Source organism: Rhamphochromis longiceps, linkage group LG9, assembly GCF_057381845.1.
Source record: "Rhamphochromis longiceps isolate RC_006_pf linkage group LG9, R_longiceps_female_GT1.1, whole genome shotgun sequence".
Lineage (NCBI taxonomy): Eukaryota > Metazoa > Chordata > Actinopteri > Cichliformes > Cichlidae > Rhamphochromis > Rhamphochromis longiceps.
In genome coordinates, this window is record NC_140565.1 from 25,585,299 (window position 1) to 25,610,546 (window position 25,248).

Sequence of the window (25,248 nt, forward strand, 5' to 3'; positions counted from 1 at the left end):
TGAAAATTCACTTTAACACTCATCCTGGGATCCGTACAAACCCTGGAGGTGTATTATGTCATATCTCACAGGAGTTTTCTTCCATCGCTCCCATTTTTTAGGTCTGCCTAATGATGTTATCATTGTTGTGACATCAGATTCAGCGGACTCTGGATCTGGTCTTTGACCTTTACAGATGATGTGGTTCTCTTGGCCTCCAGCTTTCACTGGGGTGGTTTGCACCTGAATGTGAAGCAGCTGGGATGAGAAGGAGCACCTTCAAATCTGAGGCCGTGGTTCTCAGCCAGAAGAGTGCCCACTCTGTGTCAGGGATGGGGTTGCTTCTCCAAGTGGAGGAGTTCAAGTATGTTGCGGTCTTGTGAGGGAAGAGTAGAGTGGGAGATTGGCAGATTGGTGTGGATGCTGAAGAGAGAGGTGAGTGTCAGTTTAAAGCTGTCGATCTACGTTGCCACCCTCACCTATGGTCACGAGCTGTGGTGACGGAAGGAATGAGATCACTGATACAAGTGGCGGAAATGAATTTCCTCTGAATGCTGTCTAGGCTCTCCCTTTAGAGATTGAGAGTGGAGCCGCTACTCTTCTACATCGAAAGGAGCCAGCAGAGGTGGCTAAGGCATCTGATCAGGATGCCTTTGAGATGCCACCAAAGAGACGTCACCCTTTCAGAAATGACAACTTTGGGCTGCCTTTATTGTTTTTTTTATTTCTATTATTTTATATTTATTCCGATTGCTTTTCTCATATAAAGCCAACAAAAGTGATGTTTACTTAAAACTACTGAGAATAAAAGGATGATAAATAAGTATTTAGTAATAATGTGGATTGTACTTCAGATAACATCGGCAAGTGCATGTATTAAAGACACGTTTTTCATTTTACAAAACTGCAAATTAGTTGTAACTCTGCAGTAATAAGATTAATTCCATTTTTTATCTTTAGATGCCCTTAATTACATAACTAATAACGCTCTGAGAAGAAACAAGTTTTGCCATTATTAGTGTTTTGCTATTATATTTGCTCTTAGCAAATATAATAGCAGTTCCCCAGAGACTTCAGCCGGTAATCCATGTATGTTAAATATGTCGGTCAGATGAGGGTTAGTCTCTGGAACCTCGATGGAAAATGAGCCGCTCCGTGCATATAAAACAAATACACACAGAGAAAATGTAGTCTTTCACTTTTTGCAAATGAAATCATTTGCTATTTCTGCTCACCCTCCTGTGAGCCTGGTGACAAACAACTCCCAAATATGAATGCAAATAACATATTTAAAAGGGCCTAATGGCCATTCCCAATATAATGCATCATTCTGATCAATTGTACTTATTCAAGTCTACACGCCTCTTCTACCCTTCGCCTCTGATTGTATTTTCCAAATGCCAAGAGCAGATGAATCGCCGCCACTGACACACAAGTCATTTAGCAACAATGAGGCCAAATGCTAAAAGCAGCGAAAAAATCAGCTTCTTCTCCTCCTCCTCTTCCTAAAATCTCTCTCGTTACCTTCCGACCATATTGTGTTGCATTTTCTACATCACTGCCCTGCATGGCGACCATCTAATTACGCAGGACTTCAGAATGGAAAATCAGACCGACGCCGAACACTACTCCATCCCAGCATGAGCCATTGCATTAGGTTGTTAAGACCACAGGCATTAATTTAGCTGCCTTTGACAGTATTGAATGCGAGTAACATCTCTAATGAACGATAAGAACTACAATACCTGCTATTAAATCTTAAGGATGTGTCTCATACTAATGATGCTGTCTCCCTGGAGTGACCTCGAGCTGTGAAGTGGATAGTGCATGCACACAGTGGACTTGTTTTGAGGAACAAAAGAGAAAGGGTTTTAATGGCTTTGAGAGTCAGCGGGCTGTCTTTGTGAGTCAAACTTCAAGCAAGTAAGGAGAGAGAAAAAAAGGAAGGGAAGCAAGACCGACTGCGGAGATGTTTCTGGGTCTTACCTGTCCTGGTATGGCATTTTCACAAAGCAGTGTTTCATAGTCGATGGCAAAAACCGGAGCGTTATCATTTATGTCCTGCACTGTGATCAAAGTGATGCCTTTTCCGATTTGGGTTGGGTCATCTGAAAGGGAAAGAGAGAAGAGAGTCTGTCAAACTTTCTTTAAAGCACTTTGATTCTGCCTTAACTTTGCACTGGGCCAAATTATGGAATATTGATCTTTCTCATGTGTTATAATTAATCACAAAGGAGGTGGAGGGAGGAAAAAAAAAGTGCTGCTGTAATGAAATATGCAGTCTGCTTCAAACAGCTGGCGTTCTTGCCCTCTCTGCTGCGGATCAGCCGCAGTGATTAGACTCGGTGCTGGCTTGTTGTTTGCGTGTGCGAATGAGCCATCTCGCACGGAGGGCTTCACGCCTCTGTCCGCCTGATACACACTGATGGCTAAATGGCTGTGTCTGAGTGCAAGATGATGATTTAGCCTGGTGGTGCCACGGTGCCGGCCAGAGATGACGCCGTGACATTCGGGCCGGCTGATTTGATGGTGATAAAAAGGACGTGCGGAGCCTCGGGCCACAGACTTGTTGTCATTGGCGTGGTCTGGCCAGAGTGGATGAAATGTGAGTGACTGCAGCTCGAGTGCACAACATCCCTCAACCACAGAGTCCCTGCACCCTCTTCAGTAACAAAGAACCCATTTACTATAAATACTGTCATAAGGCAGGACAGTAGATTTTGTTGCCAGTCCATGAACTCGAAGATGTTTTCAGCTGAAAACAGCGCCCAAGTGTCACTATGTGTCAGAAGTCAGTGCCTCATGCATGAGGGACTGTTGTGACATTTCATATGGCTATTATTATATGCTGCTTTCTTTTTGTTGCTATATCAGGCAAGCACTCACACTCGGGATTCAACCAAGTGGCGCATCTGTGTGCTGTTAGATGTAAATAAAAACACATCTTTGAAGCAAAGATGGATAAAAAGGCTTTGAGAAAGAGAAAAGAAAAGAAGACCTTTTTCACGCAGTGTTCGATCTGAAGATGTGAAAGCAAAAGAAGTGCTGGGCTGACAGGCTGGTTGTCTTTTTAACTTATACCGATGTGACGCAGCTGTTTGGCGTGCTCAGTGGATAGCGTGCTTGTGATTGCTGTCCATTGTGCGGAATGATAGGAATGCAATGTGGGAAAAAGAAGAAGGAACAAAAAAAGGGGTTTATGTCCTTGGAGCCATTGACAGATGAACAAAAAAGGCACACGGCACTTCTTCACATCACATTAACATTGTTCACCCGTGGGCGAGATCACCCGCCCTTAGTCAGCATCTCGTCCCCATGGCTCAGGGAGACATGGAGGTCAGAATGACCCTCCCGTATGTGAATTAACATTCCCCGACAGCTCCGCAACAACCCCAACAACACCACACTGCATTGTCCAAAGCACAGACAGCTTACAGAGTGGATAACAGGCCAGAAAGGATCTAAAGCTTCATGTATATTGCAAGCCAGCTACAGTATTGCAGTATATCTTAGGAAAAATGCATCCTGCTGATATAACCCTTTTGAGGACTTGGATAACTTACTTGCTCACAAGAGAAACTGTGTACATAAAAAAGTGATGCTCTCTGAGGTAATGTTGTCTCCCCTCCAGTAAGGAGCAGGACAGACCTGGTTTTAGGGCTTAAACTCTGATAGTATGCACAACGGGCTTCTCTCTTCACAGTCTACAAAGGACCTGCTAGCTGTGAGCGAAGGTCTTTTTTTTAACCCTGTAAACTAGAGTAGTTATTTCTTGGTTGATTAACCAGCAGACAAGCTATCTAGCTCAGTCACTCGTGGGTTTTTACTTTTGGACACACAATAGAAGACATCCCTAATTAAACAGAATCCAGCACCAGCATGTGGTTCACAATGTTGATATTAGAGCTGATGAAGTACTATTTATAGGATGAATAAAGCAATAGTGGACTACATAGTAGTTTTGAAAGTTTTTCCCACAAGGAAACTTACGGTTCTCGATGGCAAAGATGGTGAGGTTGTGGACAGAGTTTGCTTCTCGGTCCAGAGGTTTGGCTGTGCTGATGACCCCACTTAGGGCATCCACATTAAAGAAGCGCTCCAAGTCTGTGTTCCTGTCAATGGAGTACCTGGGCACACAACAGTACACAAAGCGCACATACACACTTTTAGAAATTGCTTTTGGATAGTGGTATTGATTTGACATTTTAGAGTTTCTTCTACTTGTAAGGAAAGATTATGATCATGTTTTTTCCCCATCAGCAGTAAGAGCTGCATTCGGTTTCATATATAAATACATACATTATCTTCACACTTTATAGAAGACATATGATGTTGTCCAAGCTGTCTCTAAATATTACAACTAATGAGTACAGTCCATAGATTGGATTAGATTCAGAAACGTGGAAGCAATTTGGAACTTTATATCACGAGCAAAACAAAAGCACATTAAATATTGATAAGCTTGAAGACTGCCTACTTGTCCCTCAGCACTCAGCGCCGATCAAACCTTTTCAATAAAATGCAACTCATATTTCTAGAGAAAATTGCATCTTCAATTAGCGTACATCCAAAGGGTATTATTGCAATGTAATTTGACTCTTGTGGCTGCATTAGTTCCACAATAATTTTAATTTCAACAGTTGTAGTGAAATATATTGCAGATGCTGATAGCAGTCACAGGAGTAAAAAGAAGCAATTTACAGCTACAATGGTGCAGTAATTTGATTTTCTGATTAAGATTGCTAACAATCCGAACAGACAAAGCTTGAATCCCATACAATATTCATTCAATTAATGCAAAACAGGAAGGGGGGGGGGGGGGGGTGGAGGTAGGGGTTGGTGGGGGGATCTTGTGAGTGACACCACGCAGACTGACAATGTGAGTGCTTGTTTTGAGCCATAAATGCCACGGCACAAGTGTTGAGCCTTGACCCTCCAGCAGGAATGCCCTTCTCTTGTTCAAGATGGCATTTCACTTTTGCAAATGCTGCACTCCTCTTCCCTACCACCATCTGGCACTGTCTTTATGACCGCCACACGGGGAGGTCGGAGGGTCTACGGATTCTGAGTTTGTCGATAATGTGGACTAAACACATTTTTAAACAAATTGGGATTTTAACGTCTGAATCGGGTGAATAAATCATTAGCACCTGATTGGACTGTTGGAGTTATCTGGGTCATGGGCAGAGACTCTCCCGATCGAGGTGCCCACTTTGGCGTCCTCTGAAACGACCATCTTGCTCAACGGTGTGGAAAAGACGGGCGGCTCGTTCACATCCTCCACCGTCACCTTGACTGATGTCGTGTCGCTAAACGGTCCCAAGTTCAAGAAGTTGGAGTCGATATTCCTGTTTGTGGCTTCGATTCTCAGAGAAAAGCTGCTCTTTGTTTCAAAGTCTAAAGGCTGGAGGAGAGGTAGACAGGGAGAATACAGAAAACATTGAGAGAAACGTTCGCTTCCCTTATCAAAATATGAGAGGTGTCGGAAATGTTTAGCTCTTTTTAGAATTGAGAAATAAAAACTACACCAGGATTGCAGCTCTGCATTTTCACCCATTCACAGTTAGAGGAACAGTTACTATGTATGTAAATCTGTAAATCATTCAGACGATGCTGAGATATTGATCACAATTAAGGACGTGGACTCTAAAGACCCATTACAATTTAACACCCAGTTAGACTTAAACAAAGTGATTTGGTGATGGATTATAGTTACTTTGTGCTGTGAAAGCAGTAATATTGATTTCAAGCAAGTCTCACAACATGGTGAAAAGCACGCTGAAATGAACGCTTTTGAAACATTTTTGTCATTTTGTCTGGCTTATTGAACTCCCCATAGCAACGTATAATATACTGCAAGAGAACATTGATTTGACACTTTCATTGTCTGTGAATCTCTCCTATGTTGTAATTGTCTGAGTTTGGTGCAAAACAAACAAGGGATTAAATTGGCCCATCTGACAAGAATTGCTTGTGGCCAACAATGGCCCTACCTCTCCCACAAAAGAGTGCCAGCAATGAAGTGTCACATCAATGTGGCCCGCGGAGACCATTTTCAAGCCCTTTGAAACCCTGAAATGTGATGTATCAGCCATGTGCTACGGAGCATGCAAAACTAAGGTGGGAACGCACAACATTTTCTTTTTCCATTAGAAATGAATAAATTACTTTTTACATTTAACTTGACAATTTTCTTTATTTATGTAGTTGGTGCCAGTAGCGCCGCTGTTATTTTGCTGAGTTTGGGTCTTTTCTTGAGTTTGAGACGACTGGAGAAGTGAACTTTTCGGTGACCGCGTGATGTTTATTTCATCACAAGAGGTGGAAATAGTCAGCGCTGATTTGTCATTAGTGATTAGCACTTAATCCAAAGGTTCTGCTGACATTTAAAACACAGTAGGAAGGGCAAAGCGGAGAAAGGAAAACCAGGGAGAGGAACTTATCCTAATATCCTTCATAAAACAAGTGTTTGCTGTCTGGCACAAACAGACCACAGTGCACTGAGATTCAGTGGCACGTCATTATTCTTATATAAAAATATTGCATCACCATGTGTGTGGTAGTAGAATTTCATATCACTGTTTTCAGAAACGCGTGATTCATCTGTGACACGGGTGCATTTAATTAATTAAAGGAAACATCTGGCTTTATTCTTTTTTTTCTTCTAGCTGGCAACTGTTGTGTTGACTGATGCCAACTCAGCCTAAGCTTGTCTCATAACACTTAACAGTCCTACAGCCACTTAGCTCCGAAGTCCTACCGAGGATGCTAAACGTAAAAAAGAACACAAAACTTGAACAGCTGGACGGTGCAGCTTTTAGAAGTGAAATATTTCAGCTGTTTGGGACTGTTTTTTGCTGGAGATCAGTAAAGTTTTAGTAAATACTTAAAGCAGCAGGTGGCTTATGTGTTAACAATATAAAATAAAGTTTCTCTCCCACTTCATCTAAATGTTTATTAATTAAATGTTAAATAGTTGCATGGGGAAAAAAGAGAGAAAAAAGATTGGTTTGCACACTGCTTGTATACCCACACCACTCCAATCTGGATTCCAGGCAGCTTTCAGTGTCTCACCAGCTTGGGTACAAAGCCCTAAAATGTTAACCTGTCTCACTGATTTTCAAGAGTGAAGGTTCAGGACCCTTTGTGGTTACAAAGTCTTGGTATAAACAAGTCTTGGTTCAGCAGTTCTATTCACAAGCTGACTGAGTTGGGTTCCTGAATAAGCTCTTAAGTAATAAAACCAGGCTGTTGTTCAAGCTGTACCTTCAGCAGCATTATGACCCCATCTTGTGTGTCCTCATCTGTCGTTATGTTGAACATGCTGGGCCCATCACCGTCCATGATCCTGTAGTCCATCTCTGCGTTGGAGCCTATATCAGCATCCACCGCTTTTATTCTGGCCACAACAGATTGCACCAGCAGGGACTCGAGCACCGTGTACTGATAGTTCTCTGGAAAGAGAAGGACAGGAGTGGATGCTGGTAATGGATGTGCTTATTTCACCGCCAATTCGCTTTCGAGCAGCTACGGCTCGTGCTGTTGCCCTTCAGCTTTGATTTGACTGTGTGTCTCCTCGATGAATTCATGTTACATAAAACAGACAGGCAGCAGCAGTCGCACACATGAAATAAAGCGTTTTGTTTCAACTTCATGGTGGCGCTCTGAATAGACTGCGGAGAAAAGCAATGGAAAATTAAAATATGCAATCAAAAACGTCAAAGGCTAATTTTATATTTCCCCGTCCTTTAAATTCGGGTTCTGTAACAATATCATCTGCAAAACACAAAACTTTCAAAAGGCTGTCTGAATGTAACAGGTTATCCTCCCAAATGCAAAAAAGAGAAAGTAATAAAAAAAAGAAAGAAAACTGGAGTCACGCTAAGATTTCTGTGGTACATTTTTTTGTGAAATGAAATGTCCACTCAAAGATTCTATTACTCCAAAACTCTCCATTGTGTTCCCTGAGCTTTTGTGTGACCCTCTAGATTTAAAGTACTCTTATGAGAATAAAGAAGGGAATCATATTCATAATCATAATCTCCCCAATCACCATGGCAGAGCTCATTACCAGACCTTTCTGTGTTCCTCACAGTGTCTCCCTCAGCCTCCGTCTAAATGCTAATCTCCCTGACATTGTTTGCTGCCATGTAATCTTTATAATGGCTTTTTAATTTGCCATGGAGCAGCAGCTCTTTAAAAGACCAAAAAATTGCTTTCCTCCCTCTGTACTGCCCCTTCACCTACCTCCTGCCCTTTCCTCTCCCAAAGCCTGTCCTCTCACGCAGCTAACCTTGGTGTCTTTCCCCTTGGACTAGCTATTGCTCTTGGACTCTATCAGCTCCGATGCTCCATGATGGCGTATCGATTCTGACCCATGACCCCGTGAGCTCAACTGCTGGAGCAAAATCGAGAACTCCAAAGTCTCTTTCTTCTCTGCATGACAGCACTGGGTTAAAACGACACTGACGACTTGTTGTGCAAACTTGAACCTTTCTTTCCCCCCAGGGACCAGCAAATTGACTCGGCTTCATGGCAGTCCAGTGGTGAGAGCACTAGCCAGACAGCGGTTGGGCTATCAGCAGTAAACCGATTGCTGGCGCTTCGGATTATCATGAGAAGCGCTGCATGCCTTTGAATCCTAAAGCTCGGCCTGGAACCCATTAGCAGCCCGTGAAATAGGCTGACAACCAAAAAAAGAGAAAAAAAAGGCAGTCTGATTGATCCTGGTATCCAACACTGAAGCAAACACCAGCTCTGATGAAGAATAAGGCAGAGAGGTGCACACCTCGCAGGAAGGTTGGTTTTTAATTTGGCATTAAAAGTCCAAATGTTTGCTGAAAATACAAGTTGGAAATATGAAGAGACACTAGGGTAAGAAAGATTTTAAAAATAACATTGGAAACTCGTGAGATGAAGTTTAATGAGTGTGTTTTGCTTGTAAGAGGTCTGAGTATTTTCTATCCAACTTTATTTTACCACACATTGTGGGAAAAGAAAAGAAATCTCGTTACGGCTTGTTGTTACAGCAACTGTAATAAATTCAAATGATTTTTTTTTTCCAAGGGTGAAACAACAACCCAGCCTTTTGCACCGCTGCATTCATTGCATACATTACAAAGTATGCCCTCATTTGGTTCTCTAAGTTCAAGAAGTTTTTCAGTAATAATGATAGATCTTTAACGCTTCATTCAGCCAGGAGGGGAAAAAAGAAAGAAAGAAAGGAGCCGGTTATATTCTGATTGCTGAGTAGCTGTTGAATATGGCATTTAGGCTATAAGCTTAATCAACCCAGTAAGGACAATCAGGAAAAGAGTCTTACTGTGAGCGAACCGAGGCGGGTTGTCATTGACATCTGTGAGCGTGACCGTTACAGAGGTGGTGCCGGAGAGGCCACCCATTTGGCCAACCATGTCTTTGGCCTGGATGACGAGAACATATTGATCCCTCGTCTCCCGGTCCATGTTTGGCAGAGCTGTTCGGATGACACCTGATGAAAGAACCAGAGAGGGCGTTTCCAAGTTTGTATATATAACACTTTGTCTCATTTTCACCAGAACTGCCTGTCAAGTTTGAGCAAAAAAAAACCAAAACCCCAACTCAGTTTAAGCTGAAGGGTTTCAAATATTTCAAATATAGTACTTATAGTTAGAATAGTTATAGTTATAGTTGTTTATACTTTGTAAGGGAAATGGGATAAAGGTGGAGTGCTTTAATGAAACATGCAAACATAAATAGAATACAACATATGAGGCAAAAAACAGAGTTTGGATCATCTTTGGATGTTGCCCTTTTGTTCTGTTCTTGGTCAAGATGATCCCACACCGCTTCAATAGTGTTGAGGTCCGGGGAGGCCAATCCCTGACTGATTTTACTGTATTGGCAATGTCTTTGGGTTGGGATCGTTGTCATGCTGAAATATGAAGCTGTTGCCAATCCAGATGGTATTGCATGGTGGATCAAAATTTGACGGTACTTTTCCATGTTCATCATTCCATCAATTTTGATCGGATCTCTGACCCAACTGGCTGAAATGTAGCCCCAGACCATAACAGACGCTCCACCCTCCTTTTGCAGATGGCTGTAGACACTCATTGTTGTACCTCTTTCTTGACCTCATCCATATTGCTAATGATTTAACTAGAAATTTCAAATTCGGATTCATCACTCCAAATGACCTGTTGACACAGATTTTCAGTCCAGTTCTTGTGTGATTTGGCTTACTTCAGCCTTTTCTTCTTGTTTCACTTTCTTAAGGATGGCTTCTTAAAGGCCACCCTTCCCCTCACACCATTTCTGATGAGGTTTCAGAGAAGGACAGTATGTATGTGTCAGGTCTTTGTTGTATTTTTCCTAATTCATAGAGACATAAATTTAAGATACAGTCTATGTGCTGTAAATGGTTGTTTAGGCCTGCCACTCTTTCCTTTTTCCTTGTCTATTTTCCTCAAACAAGGGCACAGCATGCTGAGATATGCCAAGTTTTCAGCTAATAGCTGTTTAGGAATTACCTTGATGGGGAAAAATCCTATTTTATTCCTGTCAAACTGTGTTATCTTTGCCATTTTTCATAGATTCAACTAAATAAATAAGAACAATTTATGTGTTTTGTGACAGGCTGCTAGTAACAAAGTGCCTAAAGATACAATTTAAAATTGGCTCTTTGCTAAGTTACTGTTATGTTTAGACACAACACTGATTTATCCCTTGAGCTAGATGACTTTTTTGTGCTCGAATGATTCATAGGTTTGTGTTAAGTGGTTTAACAAACAAAAACCTTGTGTTTTTTAGCATACTGGACTGAAAATGAGTGAAAAAGCAGCCAATTTCCAAAAATTAACTTTGAAAGACCTTCAGAAAACCTGTAGAACTGTTGTTCAAGACTGCTTTGAAAGTACAAGAAAGTCTGGCTTTTCAGCTTACGACACTGTCAGCCACATACAATGCAGTTTTGAGAAGTGCCTCAAGTGTCTCGACCTTCAGTCATATCTTGAGTGAGGTGACCTCAATAGGTCACATGACAAGGTGAGACAAGATCTTGGTGGTTTCACCCGAAACCTTTGGTTGTAATGATCCACGCCTTTTTCCACACTTTGACTCATGCAACGAGGGACATGGTTAATAGTAGGTTAACAATCCTCTTATCAAACAGCCCCCATCTGGGTTTAAATATCTGGGACTCTTCATCATTTGGTTTTAGAACTGAAGAAGGATCCCGGATAAGAGGTGAAGCATCTTCAAGAAAGTCTAGTCATTTTCTTTCCGAGATCCTTAGTCTACCATGACCTGGATGACTACACGGACGTAACGTCTGGCTCTTTGAAAGCTAAATATAATGAAATGCTGGGTAGCTCAAAACTTTAGCACAGTACTAAGAACCTGGCACATCAATTAATTAATTTCAAAACCATACACAGAACATACATTACACCCTATAGGAGGTTCCAGATGAAACTACATGCTACGTATCACTGTCACATCTGCAATGATTCGTCACCAGGCACGTTTTTGCACATGTTTTGGGACTGTCCTGTTGTATCCAATTTTTGGGTCTTTGTGAACTCTTTGTTATCTGAGGTGCTGGAAGTTTTTCATATTCCCAATCCTGGTCTTTGTCTCCTTAATGATACCTCTGAAATCTCCTTAAAACAAATACAATGCAAAATGTTGTTCGCTGGATTCACATCCGCAAAGAAGACTATTACAAAGCAATGGTTCAGTCCTGACATTTGTATGGAATCATTCTGGATACGATGTCTTAACCGTGTTATTAATTTTGAACATACCACAGCAAAATTAAATAAAGCTCGACCCACGACTGTTGAAGCTTGGAAAATCTGCTCATCCAAAGTTATCCCCTGGAAGAGGCAATAACTGGTTTTGACTTTGTGTTTTTGTGTTTTGTCTTTGCTGTCCCTATGCCTTGTGACCAATGTTTGCTTTGCTACTGCAGTTTACAGTTGTGCTGTATATGTCTGTACCCCCCCAACCCCGTTTTAAATCACAAAAAAAAAAAACTTTAGAACAGTACTGGACATTTATTCATCTAGCTATCTATAACAGTCATTTACTGATTTGGCTTTTTTGTATATCGATTGTTTATCCAGTTGCTTAAAGTTTAGCATCCAACAGTAACAGTAGGTTATGTACTCCTTCACCTACTCTTCAAGTAGCAGATCAAAAATTGGCTTATCTCTGATGCCTTTTTTTCTCATTCATGTTCATTTTGATTCATTTACTCAGAACCTTTCTCTGATGCAAAGCTTTAATTGTCTCGTATCCATTGCTTGTGTTTTTAACATGAAAGCATAAAAAGCACTTATACACCACCTTACAAACTATGACGTCAACCTCAAAATGATTTCAGCTTTGAAGTTAGTTGGTAAAAAGACTCCAGTCGTGCTAAAATAGATGCTGAATTCAGACTGGAAAAGAGTGATCACATCAATCATGTAGTCTTTACTATGAGAATGCTTTGACATGGAGTAATTGTCCATAATGACTGGTCCCTTGTTTACACACCGGCAATGATTTGTGACTCCTTTGTGCCCTCAAATGTGCCGTCACTCCAAATAGTTTAGGGGTCTGAAGCATGATGAGGATAATGTAAAGATGCTGTCAGAAAAGCTATTTTTGCTGCCAGGGGAGGCATTATCTGTCTGTCCCCCTGTCATGATTGATCTGTATCAGAAAAATCAGAGATGTGTCAATACTGACATCCAATGACTGGCTCATGCGATTAGTGCTGCTGTGCAGTGTATACTTTAATCACCACAACAGCATTAAACACAAGCACAAATTCTTAAAAAGCGTATGGAGAAATCTTTTCATTAACAGCATTTTTCTAATCTCAGCTTTATCTCCTGACTATAAAGATGATAATTCCAGAAAAAAATTAACGCGACACATTTAAATGCAAAGAAAAGTGCCCTAATCCTTCAAAAGCAATCACTGTTGCTTTCAAAGTTAATGACTTGCCACACAATGTGTTTCATTCATTAAATGGCACTTATTAAAGATTCCTACAGAACCTGAAAGATTACTCATTAAGAACCACACAAAGCCACAGCATACAGTTCCTGAATAAATGAATCATTTTTGGTTGCTTTATCGTATTCACAGGCTGATGAAGCAGATCAAAGAGGGTGCTCTTTCTTAGCGCTGGCACCTGAAGAATTTCCCATAATCCTTTAAATTACCCACAAAAATGGCACGCAATTGAGGTTCAGTTTTATGACATTGAAATAAAAAATAAAAATGAAATAAATGCACACATTTGCTCATTAAATGCTGTCCCCTTTGGTGCGAACGGTGTTGTCTTTAGACATAAAAAATAGTTTGCAGATTTCACAGACATAGATTTGGACCAATGTTTACTCAGAGCTGCACTAATCAATAGTTCCATTTGCACAATGGCTCATTTAGAGTGTAATGTGAAAGGTGGCACTTGTATAGATTACAGAGGTTTGCCAGCCTGCCCAGAGTTTTAGTATGTTCCATGTTTATCCTGCTTTTGTGATGACAAGTTCAAGGCTCTTACAGCCTCATTAACCCTCCTTTATTTATTAATTTCTTTTTTGATTTCCTGTGTGCTACCTATTCTGCACCAAAAGGAAGACTCTATTTGGTGAACATAATCGAGCATTTAGATGACAGAGCCAGACGTTTTCCTTTGGAGGATGGAGGCCAAAACAGAATTAAAAAGACTATAATATTGGATATTCATCAGACTGCCAAAAACATGACTTTATTAGTAATTAGTACTATTAATAACCTTCCTCTCTGTTTGAGTGATGTGTAAATTTAAGCAGTTCAAACACAAACTGAATGTTATAATAATGTGAAAAGAAGCTGTTCCATTTAGTTAATATGCATGCTGTATTTGCTTTTTTGTTGTAGTTCAGCAGCTTTTCAGCTCCCTATTTTAATAATTCTGAACACATTTATGAATGTTTCTTTCCAACATATATCTGATAAAGTGCTGTCATTAAGATGATTATGCCCTGCCACATTTAAATATTATGTATGAGGACTGTGTGCTGTTTATTTTAAGCATAAAGCATCTTTTGGACCAAACAGGTCTAAAATCAAATAAAATGCTATACACACAAACCTTTCCTCCCTAACTCAAAACTACAACTCTCATCACTTCACGCCCCACCTAATCCTCATCCTTTCTTCAACCCGAGGAAGGATTGCAGCTCGGGTTCTCGGGAGAATAAAGGTACACACACATGCGCGCACACACACAATTTACAATTCACCTCAGCCCAAAAACAAAGGGGGGGAAGGACAAACAAATCAAGAAAAGTGGGTCACAAGACTTAAAGAGAAAAAAATAAAGATGCTTTTTGACCGTCAATCGTGGCTGTACTCGAAAATAAACAATTCCATTAAGTGTTTAATTTTCTTTCTCTGCCATCCTTTATTAATGTCATTACAGTCCCTCCAGCAGAAAAGTGTTATTGGCTGCTCTAAGTAAATGGCTCAGTTAGCTAAATTATACTGAGCTGTCCACTGCTTTTCTCTAAAGTCCCTGCTCCAGGGCTTACGGTGGGATGACGTTAGTCAATAAAACAATAATCTTTAGCTGCTGCTCTACAAAACATACCATTTCAGTATAATAATGAACAGTGCTGCAAAAAAGCAGAGCTATCTTTCTCTCCTTTGGGTAAGCCTCAGTGACAAAGTTAAGACGTGTCATTTGTTTCTTTTCTTTTTTTAGTCTAATGCTTTTATGCTTAGATTTTAGGCATCTATCTCTGTATCTCTGTGTGTGTGGATATTCACCCATCTGTTCGGTTTATCTCTCACATTCTTTTCCCATCCATCCATCCATTCATCACTTTTTTGTTGGTTCGTGCACAATGTAACCTCGTAGCCAATTAAAGAGCACCGCCAGTGCTCTGGTGTTTGCTGTAGTGACACCTATGAACCCTGTTTACTGAGTTGCATCAGAAAGGTTACTTCAAGCCTTCAATCCAGCAAGGCTCCCTAAATACTAGCTAGACACAAACAAAAGTTTTCTGTCCTCTGCTCCACATAACATCACCATAGAGACGTAGAATGCATGGGCAGACCTGAAAGAGGCATCTTTAAGGATTCACAAGAAGTAAAACTGAGACGGAAGCTGGATAATGGTCGGATTATAATAACAGCGGCAATGGATGGCTCCTAAAAGGTGAAATAAAAAAAGATGAACAAAAGATGTTAAGTTTGTGCAGCCAGGAGTGAGACAAATGAATATTCTCACTAAACCATAGATCAGCTTCACACACAATTGATACACTTATTTAATATCAGCTTGGTTTGTTGGAGGTTGGGAGATATTGGCTGTGGTTAATGATGCTGTGAATCCTGATTCTAGCAAGTTGGAAGGAAGAAAAAAAAAATGAAGAAAAGAAGCAACATGTTTCTCTTCCCGCCTGGCCAGAAGCACACATACTTCTCACCGAGCGACACTGCTAATCCACACGGCATTGTTGCAAGGCTGTTGTTTGTCTGCTGGGTGCCAGCCCCCTCGCTCTCTATCTCTGTTACCCCATCCGGCGCTGGTGTCATTCCTGGGGAGAGGCGATGATTAAAATCCTTCTGTCGCTATCACGGCACGGCCTAGCGTTGCGCCGTGACTCCTTGCCTCCGGTGCAAGCCAGACGCATTGTAGCCATGCATTTATCTAGCTGTCTCCACACCACTGGCGGCAGACGGGTGGGCCACGCTCCCTGCTAAAGCCCAGATACTTGACATTTGTCTTACGAAGAGGAAATAAAAGTGCAGGCTTTGGAGGAACCCTCTGGCTCTGCGTGCAGCTATGAGAGGTACTGATGAAGGTGATGAACACTTAAACATGAAGGGCGCAGTATGTGATTTGCTGAACCCCTCAGGCAGCTTACAAGGGAAAAATCCCATAACACAAAAACAGGCCACACAAACAGGGAATAAAACCTGCAGCCTAGGTAGTTTATTACTGAGTGACATTCAAACATCATGCTCTAATCATGGGTCACTATAGCTTCCCAGGTACCCAAGACTGTGAAAGGGCCACATGATGCCACAGTACAATAGACCGGTGTGTTACACAAATAAGTCATTATGTCCAACAAGTTACACACAGGGCACAGGAGCCATTTATTTGTAAGCTGAAAGGAAATGTGCTTGCGTGTGCGCACGATCGAGTGTGGGTTTGAGTGCGTGTTGTTTGTGATTAGAATTAAAAAATTGCACTCCCCACTCTCTCGATATTACCTGCCTGAACCGCAGGAGGCAGCCAGATTTATATCTAGCCTTCAGCTGTAATGTTTTCCGATTTAGTGCAGTCACCACAAAAAGAGCCCGTGCAAAGCCACAGCGACACGCGCTTTTCGGAGAAGAGGGCAGAGAAAAGCACACAAGATTTTTAAAAAGACCATGTTAATAACTTAATCACAGCCTGATCACGGCAAACCTTTCGTCTACTGACCTCAGTGTCTAAACTTCACAGCTACAGAGTACACAAGGATTAAACGTGGCCTTTTCTTTTATTTGAGCCATATCGGTTTAATTAGATTCTTAGTCCGAGAAGAGACAAAGCTCAGTCTGTCATATGTTGGTACTTCAGTAGCTGTCGTATTCAGATGTCATACTTGTGTCTTTCTCAGAGGCATGCTATGTCACATCTCAAACACCCCACCCTCCTCATGCAATTAATCCACTCATTCAGGCACCTGTCATTTTCTACTAACTGAATTCTGCTCTTGTTATTCCAGCTATTTAAGTTTGTGACCATGCATGCATGCTTAACAGCGCTAATGTGCATGTATAATTGTCTCTAAAGGAATGGCCATATCGACGAGGTGTATGGCGCAGGGCTTTGGGGCAGCTGTTCAAACCTCCTTGAGCTTGCCATCAATTAGAACACAGTCCCGAACAGCGTTACCATTTAAGCTTCACCTTCAAACTAAACTACGAGCTATCAATCAATATATATTACAAAATCCTCTCTTTAGGCACACTAACGTATGTATTTTGCTGACATTATGCACTGCTTGGAAGTTACTGGAGCTATTTGGGATTAAGTACTTTTCCCAAGGGCACCTTGTAGATTTCATTTGGGATTAAGAACCAAAGTAAAAGACTTGTTAGACGAAAAAGAGCAAGGATACAACCCACCTAACATCAGGTCACACATCTCCACCCTTCCAGCAGCTTCCCCCACCACCAGCTATTAGCACTCTGCCAGTTAATCGCAAGCGCAGTATTGCAGTGTGGAGCAAGTGTAGTGTTCGACTCAGGCACTTTGTCAAAGTCACCCTCTGCTATGGCCCAGGCGTGTGCTGCAAATGGGACTAATTAGTAACTTACAAAGACAGAGGCACAGTGCTCATCCCACAATACTCAGCACCAGGTTGGTGTCTAAAAGCTAGTCTCTCAGCGCCACAGTGTATTCCATAAGATACATGATATTGACAATGTGTTAAAAACTGATAAGTAACACAAACAATGTGGTTCCTTTCAGTCAGGTGAGCAGAATATTTTACACCTGGATGTCATCCAGGGGTAAAAATGAAAGAACTAAACCAGAATTACTGGAAGATGATCAAAGAAATACATCCCGTCTCAAGGAAAGATTGTTGTTGTGTTCCTAACATTACTAAGTTTGCTTAGTTTGTGACGCACTTCTTGCTGCTATACGGTTACACTACAAAGAAGTGGCCACTTTTAAGCAAAGTACCTCTCAGTTTAACAGATTATTTTCTCAGCAAGCAAATTATTTTTGACGACAATTCTAGAACAAAATGTGTATTTCTTGTTTAAAGTTTTTGACAACTATCAATTGTCTAGTACTTTTTTTTTTGTGAAGATCACACAATTTGGTCCTCCAACACAAACACTAATTACGCTATCAATTTCGTGGCTGACTGCCTTTTAGGCCCACAGTTGATGCATGTCCTCCTAACTTTCATTAAAGTGGGAGTTTAATGTTTGCCAGAGGCCATTGTTGCAACAAGTGTTGTCACAAAAACAAAACGCAACAAAAAAAACTACAAAAAAATAAAGTAAAAAAAAAGTTTCTGTTTGTGGCACAACTACGGATGATTTATAAGGAAAGTGAACTTTGTGTTTGCTGTGACTGTAATCTGCTGCTCATACTCACATGGTCATACCAGAACAAGTGATGATGTGGCAGCGAAACCTCTGATTACACTGAACTTATCAAGGTGGTTTGGGTTTTTTTCAGTATAAGATTCTTTATTGTAAAAATACAGAAATAAATGTATCTTAAAAACCATTTGGGGAATGTTTTTAATACAGCTCTTAAAAACGTTTCTGTACATGAATACCCAGTGATCTTCTATTACAACACAGACTGCAGTCAACTGCTTACTAAGACAGTCGCATGGCAACAATGCATTGCATTTAGTAAAAACAACCTGATGAAGTTGAACTGAGAATCTGAATTGGGAAGAAAGCCGATTAAGGTGAATTTGAACGTGGGACGAGACACCGAGCATTTCAGAAATTGCTGATCTCTAGGGTTTACAGAGAATGGTCATAAAAAGAGAAAATATCCAATGCTAGCTAGTTATCTGGGAGAAAATCCCTCACTGATGCTATGCTCAGGGCAGGATGGCCAGAAGGTTGATTCTGTTTACCTGGACAGCGTTTTCAATGGGACGTTTCTCCCACTGAAAACACTACGTCCAGGCGAACAGAAATAACCTGATAGGAAGGCAACAATAACTCAAATAAAAGTAAGTAAGTGAAATTTTATTTGTATAGCACCTTTCAAGACAAAAATCACAAAGTGCTTCACAGAAAAGCTAAAACATAAAAACATAAATCAAACAAAAGCAAGTTTAAAAAGATGGTTTTTAGCTGTTTTTTAAATGAAACCACTGAGTCCACAGATCTCAGGCTCAAAGGAAGGGAGTTCCAGAGTCTGGGGGCCACAGTTACAAACGCTCTATCGCCTTGACCACTTCTTCAAACTAAAATATGCAGAAGAGCATCTCTGAATGCACAAAACATTAAGCTTCTCAGCCGACTGGCTTCGGCAGCAGAAGACCACACCAGGTGCCACACTTGTAACATAATGACATGAAACTGAGGGTACAATTTGCACAAGCTCACCAACATTGTGGGATCAAAATTTGCTGTAAATAACACATGGATTCAAAACATGGATTCATCTTGCTTTTCATTGCATTTGCAGTGGTGGATATCTAACTGTGGGATATTTTCTGGGAACACACCTTAGTGTGTATTTTTTGAATGTCGTAGCCTACCTCTGTATAGTTGCTGACCATGTCAATCTCTTTAAGACCCAAGCGTACTCACCTTGTGTGCTATCCTACTGCTTCCAGTAGAGGAGCACACCATGAGACAAAGCTCAAATCATCTCAAACTGGTTTTCCCAAACATGACAGTGATTTCACAGTATTCAGATGGCCTCCACGGTCACTAGATGTCAATAACATGAAGCATTAAGGGAGTTCTGAAGGCAAAAAGGGGTCTAACACACCCTTCCGTCAAAGTGTACCTAAAGTGATTGGCAAGTGTAAAAAATGAATGGGAAACGGACTGGTTCTTATACAGTGCTTTTCTACCCTACTTGAGCACTCAAAGCACTTTATAAAACATGTTTCATTCAACCATTCACACACACTCATACAAGCACTTTTTGATACTGTTCTGTCCACTGAGATAAATGCACCGAAATCACTGTCTTGCTCAAGGGTACTCTGGGGTGCAGACTGAAGCAACCAGGGATCAAACCACTAACCTTGTCATTCCTAGATGACCTGCTCCTAGGCTCCTCTTTTATTCACACTGCTTTTATTCACTGTGGTGCTGGCTTCTCAATAAAGTATGCAGATTTACATAACTTTAATTCTACTGACTGGGGTACCTACAGACTATAAGGGAATACTTTTTCTCACAGGTAGTTTATTCTGTTATTCCAATTTTTCATGAATTTTTAAATTAACTTCAACTAATGCTACTTTTTTACTCTACCTAATACCTTGGGATCCCTCAGAACTCTAAAATATTGATGTTCAGAGGGAGCTAGGGACCCACCAAGTGTTAAACACCATCGTGTGCTTATGTCTATGATACGTGGTGATAAAACTAATGATGTTGTAAGCAAAAAATAGGTCAACATGTTGCTATAATTGTTTCTCGTGCTAGTTCTAGCTTCAGCTCCACAGGAATCCCATTCTGGAGTCCTTATATGTTAAATATGTTGTTAGTGAGCTTTAAATATGGACTTATCTCTGGTTAACATCAGAGTCAACTGTAGAGGATCACAGTCCACAGGTTTTTATAACCCAGTAAGGCTTCTGAAATATCAACCTTGTGTTTTAAAGAATCCACTTACCTTAAAGAAAATCATCAGTCAAGGCTGTGAAAGTATGGGATCTGGACACTGAGCTTAGATTAAAAAAAGGGGAAAATAACCATGATATGGGAATAATGAGGGCTTTATGGGGCAGGCACACTGTCTGAACATCACTTGTGTGCTCTCACTTTAATTGGCATAGGCCTTACGAAGTCTCATTCAAGAGTCATTGATGTGTACAAGTCTTCTTGCGAACTTTGTCAAAGATCGTTGAACAGCCACAGGCAAAGTGGTCAAATTTTCATCAGTTCTGTGCCAGCTTTAAATATTACTGCAGTACATGATAAATCAATCTACTTTTCACAAGTTCTTTACGAACAAGAAGTCAGACAAGTCACTTTATGTAAAACAGATTTTTTTTGACGGATAAGAGCAATCGAGGAGATAAATGCAGAAATTTATGCAGCGATAAATCAAAGGGAACCCACAAATGCACACAATAAATACAACGTGGTAAATAGCTTGTAGAGTTTTGAAAGCTGATGACACAGCAGGATTGTTTTTTACAATAAACTAGCTGAGCATTTTTTTAGCAGCATGAATTTTTATTTCCCCAAGATAGTTCTTCTTGAAAGGTAGCTAAATGAAGATGAAGATGAAGGTAGTCAACTGAGCACTTCCTAATATTTCTCTCCATTACAGTTGTGTGTTTGCACTCTTTCAGGGAGGAAGATAAAGGGGGGGGGGGGGGGGGGGGGGGGGCAAGAAAGTGTAATAAACCAACAGAGACTTCTAGACACCAACAATGCTGCTATGAAAGAGTGCAGGATTTCCCCCTTGACACACAGGTTACAGTTTTTAAGTCATCTTTTTCCACTCTGCTGTTATTAAGGTTACCCCTGTCAAACAAGAGAACATGTCTTCATGCTTCCCTGCATCCAGTCCCACATGGAGTCACACCTCTCTGAGGGCCATCCACGCTATTCCATTCTGACACCAATATTGCATCTCATAACCATGAGATCCAATCACCTTCTGCGGGAATGAAAAGAGAGCCAAGTATAATCAGTCGTGGTCAGACAGAGATGGGCAGCAGAAAGGCAAGGTGCTGGCAGGGGCCCAAGGGCTGTATCTGGCTGCACATTTTGGTGTATGTGCTTATGTGTGTGTATGCTTGTTTGACAGCTTAATAAACCAGCCATTGTCCTACAGAAAGAGTACCAACCTGGGATTTATCTGTTTTATGCTTAAAGCTGCAATAAGCAACTTTTCATGCTTAAACCTAAAAGTCACTTGGCAGGTACTTGTGAATATAGCTTTCTTCTTTATTTATGTTTTCCTAACAGCAGTTTGGAGTTCAGAGTCAGACAACTTCACAGTTCAGATGTTTTAGTGAAAAAGCTTTAAAAACCTGCAATACGAATGCACACAGAAAGCCAGTGTCAGCAAGTAGCTGAGCAACACTGGCATTAGCCTTGGCATTTTTGTCAAGAGTTAGAGGACATAAAACGGAGGTAAGTCACAGATGAATACTGGACTTAAATTGACCATTAATATGAAATCACTATGAATTAAGCTTGGACTATTACTCTGCTCGAGAGACCACAGCTACAGATTTTCTGGGGAATTTATTAGCTACAGGTTTTATGCATAATAGTTGTTAATCAATATTTATGTAATTCATTTGTTTCAGTTGTTGGTTTAAAATGTTACAGAGTTAAGGATCACTTGGTCCACAGGCAGGTTTAACGTTTCTAGTAAGGGTGTTTTATTTCAAGTTTCTTGCTAGCCAAAATTAGCATACCATTCAACGTTACAATCATTTAAAGATGCAGCATGCTAACAAAGCTAGCTAGGCAAGGTTTTATTGTAACATCTGGCTTTAAAAAAAAGAGTTGTGAAGACATATTAGCTACATCAATCTTCTTAAATCAGATATAAAAGAAGGTGATATTTAATGTAGGCTTTATGATTATTCAAGAAACAATAATCAGTGCTGCCAGTATGGTGTACCAGTGGTTAGTGCAGCTTCTATTTTCAAACTATCAGCTGACTGAGTTTGCATGTTGTCCCATTTTCTTGCACTTGTTCTCTTCATGTACCCTGACTTTCTCCTACAGTGCAAAGACCTGTACGTTAGGTTAATTGGTGATTATAAATCGGCTATAGGTGTAAACGTAAGCATGCATCCCCTCCCCCGTGACCCTAAATTCTGTAAGAACATGGATAGATTGGCAATAATCAATATTCATTTTAGATTGATTTAACTTACATTTTTATTCTTATAGCTTTACATGCTTCTTTGAGCCAGAAATCATAACTAAACTTATTTTTGGCAACGTGTCAATGAAACTGAATGAGACAATGAGGTTGTTGCAATTCATCAAAACATTTTTAATGTTGAGACTATACCTGAGGGATTACTTACACTGTGTTACCTACTTTAAAGTGCCTATTAAAATTGAAAGCTGTGCCGCTCACTACTGAATTTGAACTATTGCATTCAAAACACACAGCATATTCATTTATTTATGGATGCCACCAGTAAGGAACTAAGTAAATACTTAAATATATATTCAAGAAGTTCTTAAAAAAACTCATCTAGAGGGAAGGTTATCACAGCATTTTAACAGATTAATTAGCTCACAGAAGTTTTAGCTTCTAAGCAACATGAGAAAATCCACTTATAATTGAAGATTCGCAGCTTCAGAGTAGTCCCAGAGAAACTGCTGGAGCTTAGAGTATCAATGAGGGACTTTTTCTTTTTCCTTTTTTCATTTGGAGTGTATAAAACATGTAAATGTTCACCCGAAAACATGGTAACATGGAAATATTCTCTAATGAAAGCTTCAGCAGGAGGCTTCATTAGTTGAAGGTCTCCAGAAAGTGAAAAACAACATGGATATTCTGCGATACTGTGCAGGCTTCACAGCTAAATGTGCTGATGAATTTTGATGCACCCAACATATTTTCCTCCAAAGACATCACATCAATAATGCCAACACAGTGTGAAGTTATTTCCTTTTTGCGATATGCATTCGTTTTTTCTGGAGCGTTCCATTTTCTTCCGGTGGTTAGGTTTATTGAATGTTTACAGTGAACCTTACAGGTCACAGCGGAGTTTGTTTTGTTGAGCATCCCTCTTATTTCTGTGTCTGACCGAGTGTGAAAAATAAGTGACAGAAATCTCTGCATTGCAGTGGCTCTCAGCAGTTCATGAATTAGAACTACATTCATAAAATTGTAGCATGTGTGTATGTGTTGCTCTTGAAGCAGAGGATGAGGCCTGTATTACTGGATGGCCCATATTTTCCTGTTTTCTTGCAAGAGTGCTTTGCATGAAGTAGCTGAGCCTCGGCAGGGCAGTGGCTAATGAGCCAGCGATGAAGATGTAGCGAGGGCTGCCGCTGCACTTTCCCAGGATAAAATGCCCCACAAGTCACCATACTATCTCACATCGTATGGTTCAAGCTACTTTATCCATTTTCTCCGAATTTTTAAATGGTTTCTTTTTATTTTGAGTGCTGTTACTTTTATTATAACAAGTGGCAAAACTTGCAAACATGCATCTAGGTGCTAAAATCAGGTGTATATATCCTTCAACACTCATTTTCTTTACATATATATGAAAAGTGAAATTCAGGAGAAATAACACACACTGTTATACAACACACTCTGGGGTTTTAATGCTTCACATAACAGACAACTTGGAAAAGAACCAATTTTAAATTGTATCTTTAGGCACTTTGTTACCAGCAAGCCTGTCGCAAAAACACATAATTTGTTCTCATTTCTCAGGTTGAATCTACAAAAAAATGCCTTGACGGGCTAAAAAACAACATTTTTGCACCAACACGCTATTTCCAAAGAGCTATTAGCTGAAAACTTGGCATATCTCGGCATGGAGTGAAATTCTCATTAAACAATTTGCGGAAACTGGACTAGTGGAGTACCAAAAAAGTGGCACACCTAAAAAACTATTTACAGCAGATAAACAGTATAAACTGGATCTCATGTCCTTAGAAATTGGGAACAAAAAGAAGCAAAGACTTGAGAGATACATCTGACCCTTTGATTGATCCACCTACTTACTCATCAGAAATGGTCTCAGTGGAAAGGTGACTGTCAAGAACTGGACTGAAAATCAGTGGTAACGGGTCTTTGGAGTTATGAATTCAATTTTTTAGTTCACCTTTTTGCAAATATATACAGATCAGGTCAGGAGAGCGAGTGTACAACAGTCAGTGTCTATAGCCATCATAGTAGATGCTCTTTTATGGTTTGGGGCTGCAGTTCAGCCAGTGGTGTTAGGAGATCTTGCCAAAACTGATTAAATCATGAATACAGAAAGGTATCATCGGGTATGGTATTACATATAATACTGTATTACTGTGACATAATACCATCTGGAAAGCATTTAATCGACAACAGCTTCATTTTTCAGACTAGCAATGACAATATCAGCGCAGTAAACGCGTACTGATAATGGAACACGATTAGTTATGGACTGGTCTCCCCAGAGCCTGGACGTCAACATTACTAAAGAAATATGAGATCATCTGTACGGAGAACTGAACAAAAGGCAGCCAACATTAAAAGAAGAGCTCTGAATGTCCTTCAAGAAGCCTGGAGCACTATTCCTAAAAACTACCTAAAGAAACTACAAGTAAACTAAAAGAGTGCAGACTGTGCTGAAGCTCATCAGAGTTGTATAAACTCTGTTTGTGCCTTATATACTGTTTGTTTTATATTTGCACTTCAATAAACCCATTTAGCACTTCTCTGGCAAAATATGAAACAAAATGAAGGGTGTCTCAACATTTAAGTATAGTAAAGTAAGTATAACAATAACTGCTACCTGCCATCTCTCCATACATGTTCTCTGCCCCTGTTTACTAATAATTACAAATATGTCCTGAAAGTTTATTTAAAGTTTTTTTTTTCAATAA

General features: G+C 40.3%; 1 protein-coding gene across 1 annotated transcript in view; it reads right to left on the minus strand.

Moving 5' to 3' along the window:
• LOC146662418 (cadherin-7-like) overlaps positions 1-25,248 on the minus strand; it is a 117,810-nt gene that overhangs the window by 37,914 nt on the left and 54,648 nt on the right. Inside the window, exons 5-9 of the mRNA XM_085419041.1 lie at positions 9,302-9,469; positions 7,246-7,433; positions 5,130-5,383; positions 3,970-4,106; positions 1,966-2,087 (exon numbers count right to left, since the gene is read on the minus strand). Coding sequence (XP_085275167.1) covers positions 1,966-2,087; positions 3,970-4,106; positions 5,130-5,383; positions 7,246-7,433; positions 9,302-9,469 — 869 coding nt within the window. The remainder of the gene's footprint in view (positions 1-1,965; positions 2,088-3,969; positions 4,107-5,129; positions 5,384-7,245; positions 7,434-9,301; positions 9,470-25,248) is intronic.